Below are 10,313 nucleotides of genomic sequence, written 5' to 3' on the forward strand. Positions count from 1 at the left end.
CGGCCCCGGGGCGCGGGAGGGGGCCCCGGGGAAGGGGACAGGGCCCCAGGCAGCGGGACGGGGCCGTACACCCAGGGACAGGGGTATTCGCATTTACAGCACCTGGCTTGCCTCTAGGGAAGCGGAAGATCCACTACCTGTTCGAGGATGGGAAGGAGATGGCCGAAGAGTACGACGTGAAGACCGGGCAGTTAGTGAGTAAGTGATGCTCCCAGCTGGCCCCGCTGACAGGGGTCGGGGCAGAACTACAGCGGGCACGGCCGCGGGTCTGCACCCGTCGGACAGGGGGTTGAGATGGACCTTTGTATCAGGAACACATCGCCTGACTTCCATAGCAGAGCAGGCCTTGCTGTAGCCCAGGATCTCTCACAGCAAGCTCATCTGTAACAACAGACTTGGACAGACTAAATAGGATTTAGTCAGGCACTGAGTCTGTAGCACGTACTGGGGTGAAATATGCTTTTTGGTGACTTCTGCCAACCGCAAACAAGCAAGGTGTTGGTTATGGATCTTGTCCAAAACCACATCAGCTGCGGCACGGCACCTGTTGCAAACCCATCATGGCACCAGCACCAAGTAGCGAAAAAGAGACTCAGTACAGAATTTCTGACTTCAGGAATAGGCCAGCTAATAGATCCACTCATGCTAAATCGGAAATTACTGGAATTAAGATGTGTCTTCACATCATCTTGGTGTGCTGGGCAGCTTTGCTGGAGTTCTTCTGATAGAGCAGAATAACAAAAACCTTCTCCCTTCCACAGGTAGAAAATGGCGAGAGAAGAACACCCTTGGCGGCTCTGGCAAGTGGCAGGTTGAAGTGGGAGAGCCAACCTCACCACTCCTGGGAGCACTGGAATCAGAGCTCATAAAGGAAAGCAGCTCCAATGTATGTAAGGGTCTGCAGGCACAACTGCACCTGAAACTGCCTAATTTTGTGCTTAGAGCAGTAGTTAGTAGAGCACAGATCACTCACAGTCCCAAGAGACAGCGTTAACCTACCCAGTACTCCACTACAAATCATCCATGAGGTGCAGGGCTGGGTAGAAAGAGGGCGCAGATTAGATTCTTTTGGGGTCTTCAAGAGACTTTTAATTTCATTAAGTAGAAAAAGTGTACAGCTGTGTTGGCCAGCTATTATTCTGGCTTCTGAAAAAGTAGGCTGAAAGGAAGGGCAGTGCTGGTACAAGTCAGTAGATAGAAGGCAGAGGCAATAACAATGAAAGGCCAACCGAGGCAGTGCATAGCAGGCTGCTCCTTAACATAGTACTGCCTGTTTCATCCGCACATCCTACTACCTTAAGGGGCAGAGGTTTTAGTCTCTCCTCCTCTTTTCTATGGACCTGAAACACAAGCACAGCAGACTGGGACAGAGCCAGGACTGAATGGAGCAGGTCCCTAGGGTAGGCAGAGCTCAGTATCCACTTCCCTGTGAGGAAGAGGCCTGGTTTCCCTGTAACCCTGTACTGCAAGACTCCCTTGGTGAGTGCTTTCAGCCTTCTACAAACAGGGCAGGCAGTGCCCTGGGTAAAGGCAGAGAAGTGCTAGCTCTAGGAAAGTGACGCTCAGGTAGTTTCTTGTGTTACTCCCTAATGTTCCTGTGTGAAAGAGCAAGTGCTCTCATGTGGAGCCTCTTGAGGTACTAGAGGAAGAAGGGGACAGGGAGGAGAGGAGGCAGCTGGAGGGGCCTTGCTGAAAGTACTTGTTTGCCGTAGCCTGTGTTCATGAGGAAGGATACCCTGACCAGCTTCCAGTGGCGGATCCGTAACCTGCCCTACCCCAAGGAGGTCTACAGCATCTCTGTGGAGAAGGAGCAGCGCTGCTGTGTCATCCGGACCACCAACAAGAAGTCAGTAAGAACAGCACTGCTGGTGCTGACAGTCCTTCAGGGTGGGCTGGCACAGAGGGCAGGCTAGTGATTGCACAGAGGGTTATCTTCTTTTGTGCAAGGGCTCAGGAGTCACACCTTGCAGCGGTGTGTCCCCTGCTGTCCAGTTTCCACTCCCAACTGCACCAGACACGTTGATGGTAGAGCCCCTCAAGCTCCATGCTGGCCTTTGCAAACTTGTCTTAGAGTTCCAATAGCATGGTGTTTGCTCTGTTCTTTCCCTGTCAGATGACACTCCCTTAGAAAAACAAAGGCCCCTGCAGACCTTTTGAAGCTAGAGGATCCCATCCTCTCCTCCTGACACTATACTTTGATCTAGTCATTTTGTCTCAGAATGCATAGAGCTGCAGGATTCAACAGGTCAGAAAAGCCACGGGCACCCAGGCAGACAGATCTCCCTGCATAACCCTGTCCTGTAGTCACAATGCCAATGGCATGATCTGGAGGTAGGAAGAAAAAAAGCAGACAATCTAGAAAGGAAGCACCACAATATTCTGCCCAAAGAAATTTGGGATGTGAGGAAAAAAAGTGGTTTTAAGCTTCATTTTATAGTGTGTCAGTACATGGCTTCTCATGGAATGAGACAGGCTGTGCCCCAAAGCATTTACAGCCTCAGTGAGATAAGCCAGGATGAGTAGTAGTATTGGGAAGAGATAGCAACGAGTGAGTATTCGGAGAACAAGAAAGGATATTGGAAGATAAGTGAAAGCTGTTTACAAACTGGGATAATACACCACTAAGGAAAGCTGGGCAGGCTGCTCCCTGCTTGCCTTTCCTTCCCAACATTGCTGTAGAACAGAGAAGGATCAGATTCATGGATTAAAAACAACCCCCACTGTTTGCCCGTGTTTGCCCCCTCCCCTCTTTAAAGCCGCTCTTTGTAGCTGGCTGTAGGTGGTGCTGTTGGCAAAGAACTGCTCCACTTCGGCCGCCAAGTGCCTTTCAGATCGCAGAAACCGAGCGTTTCAGGCAAGGGTTCACCACATCAGAGGCCGCGGCAAGGGGATGTTTATAAGCACACCTGGACGCTCTAAAGCAGGAAGAGGCCAAGCAGGAGGAAGGGGCACTCTGCACCATGAAAACAGCAAGCAAGTGCAGCTCCAATACAGAAAGATGCCCGAATGCACGCAGAGGGAGTCACAAAAGAGCGTCTGTTTAGTAGGGAGACCTACGTAGCAAGATGAATGAGATTCCCTTTAGCCACATATGTGTGTACCCCTGGAGCTAGGAAGGAAGGGAGTATGTGAGCCTAAGTCCAACTCCCTGCTATCACAGACAGCCTTATCTACTCCCAGTCCTTCTAATAGTAGTCTGTACGTGGGAACGTCCTTGCCTGCTTAGGTGCTGTAAAGTTATAACACACCACTGAGGGTTCACCCCACCGGACTTCAAGTTCTGTTGTACCACTCTCAGGAAAACATCAGAGTCCCCCCACAGGTGCTCAGCACCTACACACTCATAGGCTAGTGCCAGAGAGAGCTGAAGGACCTGAAATCGTTTCATGGCCAGCCCACAAAATTGAGGACCTTTGTAATTAAAGCTGAAAGTCTCCTCATTGAGGACAAGAACGACTTTGCTGTTGGTAGGGAGCAGGGACAGACTCCAGCACCAGAACACTTAGTACAGGCTCCAGGATATCTTGTATCATTTCTCCTGGGTCTCGGCCAGGGCAAGGCACCACTCAGCAACTAATTCCAAGATAGCAACAAAGGCACGGAGTCCACAGAGAGCGCGCACATCGCTACAGGAGAGAAATGAAGCCTCGGAGCCTCTCCAGCCCTTGGACGTCAGCCACACTGCTTCTGAGCAACAGAGCAGCGCTGACCGCCAGCCAGAGGCACAAGCCATGGGATGGGTTGCCAAGTCACTACTGAGTAGCTCAGTTCTAAATTCTCAGCATACCAGTAGCAGTTTTAAAAACAAAAAGTGGGTTTCCAGTAGGAAAATAATAAGTGACTTCACATACACACTGTGGATCTTGGGCCAGGACCCAGGCTCAGAGTGCAATACTGCCCTTGGCCATGGGGTGAGAGGCGAGGGCAGAGAATCTGCCTGCCTCAGCGGGGATAACCGCCCCTCAGCCACCTCCCCAGCCCAGACAGCAGCTCTTCACTTCCACCAGTCACTCTTGTTCCCTCTGGCCACGGCAAGGGCTGCTCAAGTGGGATTTACTTAAAACCTCTTGCTGTAAAATAAATCCATTAAACTAAACTATAAAAACAAACCCAGAAAGCCACCTCCCCAAACGCCAAACCTGATTCAATTATTGTAGTGAGAGGCAGTGGTAATGTTAGGAGGAGGAGGGGGTGGCCAGGCAGATCTGGTTTCCTTTGATCTTGTCACAGATTTTAGTTTGAGGCCAGCCAAAGCCATTCTTCTCTCCTTCTCCTTAGTCCTGGGGCAGCAGAATGCTGCTGTTTCATTGATGACTCCCAAGGCCCTTTGAAACAGTGGGTTTTTTTCTGTGTACTGCTTTTTTATTTTTTTGTCTAATCGGTAAGAAGTTAACACTTCCTTAACATGTCTTTGTGTTCATCTAATCTCTGCTGTTTAACCTTTGACATCTCCCTTATTATCCATGTCTGCCACCTTTTCCAAATACCGACAACACAGACCGGTTTCAGCCCTGCGGTAACAAGCTGCATACATTCCTCCCACTGCACCAGGAGAGTCATTTGCCCTTTGTAGCTGTTTTCACCATGACTTGGAAAATAAACTGCAATTTGGGCAGAGGTAGCCAGAGAGGCCAAGCCTCACACACAGCCATCTGAATGGAGAAGAACTCCTCATGGCATGACAGCAACCGCTGCCTGTTCCTGCTCTGGGCACCTCATACCAGCTACAGACCAATTCCTTGGAGGGGATTGCCCACAAGAGTGCTGGAAGAGAGTGAGAACACAGCCATGCCTCTACATGGGCACAGGACCACCAGCTACTGTATTTGGTACAGCTGCAGAGAGAAGCAGCAGACACAAGGCAAGCCATGCCAACCAAGAAAGGTCTCAGGCAAACACACAGACACAGGTCTAAGAGGTTCTGGTCCCAAAGTCTTAGGAGATCTCTTAGCTGCCTAGACAGCTGATAACCCCTCCAGTTCTGAGACACATCCCCTTCACACCAAGCAAAGCCCAAGCATTGGTCAGTGGAGAGACACAGGGTTGATAGGGAGCTGGCAAAAACCTCTCTGTCCTCTGCTTGGATGTGAGAGGTGATCAGGAGACTGGGACAGAGACCATGCAAAGACCAGCCAGGGGACTGGGTGTACAGAGGGGCACCACAGCCACCGCGGGGGCTGCATGGATATGCTGCAGAGGCTCAGGTGACTGTGGGCAGCTAACCCTGGAGCTCTGTGCCCAGGAGTATGCCTGAGCACCACCACGCTACCACAGCAGGAGGTGATGTAGGAAGCACAGCAGAAGCAAGCAACAGGCAAAAAGGTGGGTTTAGGAAGGACTGCAACACAAAACGGTGCATCAGTCAGGAAAATAAGTCACAGGGCAGAAGGGCTTTGACAGCTGTTTTGACAAGAGCTAATGGGAGCTGGTACTTAAGAGGGAATAAGAGGCAGTGAGCAGGGTCGAAGGGACACTTCTCAGTAGGGCTGAATACTCTGTCCCTAATAATGTCTGGCACCGCTCAAGGGCAAGCTGGAGGGACCAAGCCCGCTCTCAGACACCAAGGTCCTTCAGGACTGCCAGCATCGATTTCTAGTTTGGAGGTTTGTTCCCAGTGCTCCCACCAGTCTGGGGGTGCCACAGCTGTGTGCCATGCTGTGTGCCATGCTGTGTGCCAGCAGGCACACAGCATGGCACAACCTCAGAGGTCTCCTGGCAACCATGAGAGGTCTATTGTCCTCATCTACACCTTGCAGAGCAGCACTGCATAGCACAGCACTACTGGTAGGGGAATAGGAACCCCACCTTCCTTACTTTTGCCTCCTCTCTCATTTGAAGGTACTACAAGAAGTTCTCTATTCCTGACCTGGACCGATACCAGATCCCCTTGGATGCAGCTGCCCTGAGCTTCACCCATGCCAACAACACCCTGATCATCACGGTGAGGTTTCAGCCACACAGAACAGCACTTCGCCCTTCTCTTTATGTCCACAAAGAAGTTACAATTCTTACATGTGGCAAAATGAGGCAGAGCAGGGAGATCTCCCACTGATCGCGCAGTCAGTGGGAGGTTCAGATTACACTGGGCATGCTGACACTAGCCAGGACAGCCCAGGCCACAGGAGGGGCCCTGCTTGCTGCTCAAGGTGACTTGCAGGTGGGAGAGTGTCTGTTGTGCCCTATTTTCCTATGTACCCCATCCCTCAGGCCTAAGCAAGCCTCCACTCTAAGTGACAGCAAGTTTCTCTTGCATAATTGTTAAGAGTACAAAAACCTGCTGCACTTAGAGGTGTCTTGGAGTCTTAAAATAAATCACCTACTGCTTTGTGTCAGAGAGAACACATGGAGAAGGGGACATTTCCACACATGGTGGAAGTGAGAGACTAGCACTTCTTGTTGCAAGGAGCAGAGGCAGACAGATGCTTCTGAGCAGCCCGTGCTCACCTTCTTAAATGTAGAAGTTGGCTACTCAGAGAGGATCACCTCTGAGGGAAAGCTCGCAGCAGATCTGGAGGATCTGCACGTGCAGAGAAAACAGGCCACAAGGAGCACCTTGAGTCCTGAGTTTGTTTCCTACAGGCCAAACCCTTGCCAAAAAGCACCTGCATCAACTACTGAACTGCATCTGGGCTCTGACGGGAGGAAAGAGAAACTGCAACTCTTACTTCTCTGTCTGCCTTTTGAAAAAAAAAAAAGTGTATTTGATTTATATATGTAACACATGTGAGCATACAATTAGTGAGCACACCAGGGAATCAGCATGTCAGCTTGACAGGATATTCCAGAGGGGTTGGTGGGAGTCAGGACTCCGCATTCAATGGGAAAGTTTTACTTGCACTGTAAAAGACACTCCAGATCTTGGTAAATGCCCCTAATGTGATGGCACCACGTCTCTGAACGGGCTTCAGAGGCAGCTGATAACAGAAAGACCTCTCTGGGCAGGAGGGCCCTAGCTGCACTGGTAGCACCTGGCCCCAGTTGTTCTGCTTAAAGCAGAGGCTGAACAGGAGCGCTAAGGGCATTTCTCTCTGTCCTACAGTATCAGAAGCCGAAGGAGATCCTGGCTGCAGAAGAGCAGGTGCAGAAGGAGCTGAAGAAGATAAAGGCAGCAAACAGTGGGGATGGTGACTGTAAGACCCAGTAGGCAGAGGCGGGAGGCAGCTCTCTGGCACAGCTTCATGGTATTTGTTTTGCCTTTTCTAATAAAAATTAGTCCTGTTGATAATAAAGCCATTTGGAGGAATCTTTGCAGGCCCAGGCAGGGCAGTCAATTTCTTTACTGCCTAGTCTGCTAATTTACACAGACATTTATGATCTTTCTGTGAGTTGTTGGAAGCTGCAGCACACCAAGGAAGTGCACCACATCCACAGCCAGCAGTCCTCTCCCCATCCTCCATGGGCAGAAGAGAGGTGAAAGGTGGGTAGTTCTCCTTGGGAATTCCCTCTGTCTGCCACCATTGCTGAAGGCAGTAGCATTTGGAAAACAAGAACCCCCTCCTCATATCCCGTACCTGCCTGGGATGTACTTGGAAGCGACTCCTTCCTGTGCTGTCATGCAAGGTCCTCCGTTCAATTTGAAGGATGCTCTGGTGACCCTGGTATCTCTGCAAACAGCATCAATCCTTAGATACGAGTGGCCATAGCCTATGAAATATGGTGAAGAGGAGGACACCCCGCTGCTTCCTCCTGCCAGCCATGCGCAACATGACCTGCAGGGCGCAGGAACTGAAATGCAGCTGCCTTCATTTGCATGGCATGGAGGGAAAAGTGGTGACAGGGTCTGTTGGCCATCTCAGGAGTAGCAGTAGCACACCCCTTCTGTGAGGGCACAAACATGGCCCATCACAAAACTCAGTGCAAAGACAGCATCCCGTGCACTGGGACAACCCCAGCAGTGCTGCTTTAGCATCTCGCCCTCCAACCAGCTACTGTCCCTGCAGCAGCCATCCCTGCTTAGATTTCTGCACGTCCTTCCAACCCAGTTCATATTTAAAAGGCTCCTACAAACCCTGCTTTGAAGTGAGCAGTTCACAGGCTCCCAGTCTGGCTCCCCTGATGAGGGCTGCTTTCAAACCATGAAAACTCCTTTAGCCTGCGTGGCATCCCCAGTTAAAGTGTCACTGCTGGGTGGCTCTAGGACCCACCTGCATAGTCCTCCCAAGGCAAGAGAGGCACCATCCACTGGCATTGCTCATCAGAGCCAGTGCACCAGCCCCACTTGCAGCTTCCCCATTCCCCAACATCACCCGAGATGTAAGGATGCATCCCTCTACCCACCAGTGCTGGTACCACCATGGGACCGCAGCTTTGCTCCACGCTTCAGACAGGAAAAAGCTAAAAGGAGCTACAAGAGTGCAAGAACGACCAACATGGGCTGCAGAAAAGGAATGTCAGGACTGGCAGCAGCAGTGCTACAGGGAGGGCTGTCAGGGGAGGAGTTTCCTGCACCAGTGACACTCATTCACATGCTCAGCTGACATGCTCGTTCCTACTCTGGGCTTTGCCCAAGTCCCAGTGCAATAAAGAACCTCTCCTCCAACCCCACAGTTATGCTGGTTCCTTCACAGCCTCTCCCTGGGGAAATTGCCAAAGATATTAAATATCTCCATCCCTCCCTCCCAATTTCATTGAAGGACCTGTAACACAGGAGGACCCAAGAAAAAAAGACCTCCTTGTCTCTCAAGCTCTGCCAGCTCTCTGGGCTCCTGTCTCATACCTACTCACTTACCTAAAGCTCTCCTCAGATGCAGAACCCAAAGGGCTCCAAGCAGTACAGCAGCAGTATTTAGCAGCCCCTGATGCAGAGCACCATCTTTTAAGCAACAGCTCAGTGTTACGAATAGCCCAGAGGTCTCCTTAGAATCACTATCTTCAGCTAGCAGACTTCAGGATCTACAGCTTTGAGCTCTTGGAAGATTGTTCCAGCCATAGCATCTTTTTACAGCAGCAGATTAGCGGTTGGGGCACTTAGACATCAACTCTGCCACTTACACAAGGAGAATACGTAGCACCACAGTAGCTACAAGGGAGCTGGCAACAAGCAGGCACAAGTGGCAGCAGGGCTAGATCAGGAACTGCGACAGGGAGCTGCGCTGAAAAGATCTTCGTGAGGATGTGATCCTGTAACAAAGCCACATTTTTCAATTACTTTGCACCCTGAGCTGCTATCTTATATCCACTGGGAACAGAGGGCTGCCTTCAAGCAGGTGAGGAGCTGGTTGGTTCCACTCCCCCTCTGCTCAGGCAGGGGCTCCAGTAAACATCCTCTTCTACTTTTTGTGCATCACAAGGGAAGAGCAGCCTCTTGACAGTGGAAATTACCTATTAAGTTCTCAGAAAGGACGATGGTGGATGCTTTGCCCTAGAAGTGCTCCCAGTTCGTGATACAAAACCTCTCCTTCACTTATCTAGGATACCCAAACTCACAGCCAAGTAGGGTTCACGCACCTCCCTCCCCAAGGGGGACCAGACCCCAGACACTGCTGCATTCACCCACAGAACATTCATCCACAGATATCTACATTTATCCAGACAGCACAGAGCATGCCAAAAGCTATGGCTGTTCTGAGACCCAGCTCAAGTTCAGAAAGCTGACACAAGAAGGAGCAGAGCCCCACTCAGATGTGCCTACAGGATCCCAGTAAATCGCATCAAGGCCTTGCTGTTTGCACTAGTCCAGTTTGCTGCTTTGTTATACAGGCAGCAAGTGAGTCGCAGATCCTACTTTTTGATTTCTTGTTTGAACAAGTGACATGAGATCCAAGATCCAGGAACTGCCTTCAATACAGCAGTGTTACAGGGTCTAGCCAGGGAGAGAGATCTATTAGACATGTACACAGCATCTGAAAACAGGCCCAACCTCCTCTGCCCAGCCAGTCCTCTGTGATCAGTGGGTAACACTGCAGCCCCTTTGGAACTTGAAACAAAACATACAGTCTCATTTGTTTCCCTTCAGAGTTTTATTTAGCAAAACACAACCATTTCAGTCCTGCCAAGTGCACAGCTCGACCTGACAGCCAGCTTGGGGAGGCATACACTGAAGACAGGGCTGGCTCTGCCTTTTAGCTCAATTCTTGCTCTTGGCTATGGAGGACAACACAAGCAGCTGTCAGGAGAGCAAGCGCAGGCGAAAGGTGCGCCCTGCTCAAGGCACCTTTCGCTTCCACCAAACCAGTCCACCCCACTCACAGCTTAGATCTGCTTCTTCACATGGCTCAGAGCTTGGCTGATCTCAACCTGACCAGCACACACAGCTGATAGGGCATCCCAGCTCAACTTGCCCCTCAAATGCTGTATCGAACGAAAAATAGATA

The 10,313-nt window shown here is 50.8% G+C and overlaps 1 protein-coding gene across 1 annotated transcript; it reads left to right on the forward strand.

Annotated features, from left to right (window-relative positions):
• Positions 1 to 99: 99 nt before the first annotated feature.
• On the forward strand, positions 100 to 7,221 carry DPCD (deleted in primary ciliary dyskinesia homolog (mouse); the record flags this gene model as incomplete). The annotated part of the gene is made up of 5 exons (XM_010080989.1): positions 100 to 198; positions 762 to 886; positions 1,713 to 1,846; positions 5,839 to 5,941; positions 7,040 to 7,221. Coding segments are annotated over 5 exons (566 nt in total), but the record flags the coding sequence as incomplete, so codon positions are not given.
• Positions 7,222 to 10,313: the final 3,092 nt, after the last annotated feature.

This window comes from Pterocles gutturalis, unplaced genomic scaffold (genome assembly GCF_000699245.1).
Source record: "Pterocles gutturalis isolate BGI_N339 unplaced genomic scaffold, ASM69924v1 scaffold434, whole genome shotgun sequence".
Classification (NCBI taxonomy): Eukaryota; Metazoa; Chordata; class Aves; order Pterocliformes; family Pteroclidae; genus Pterocles; species Pterocles gutturalis.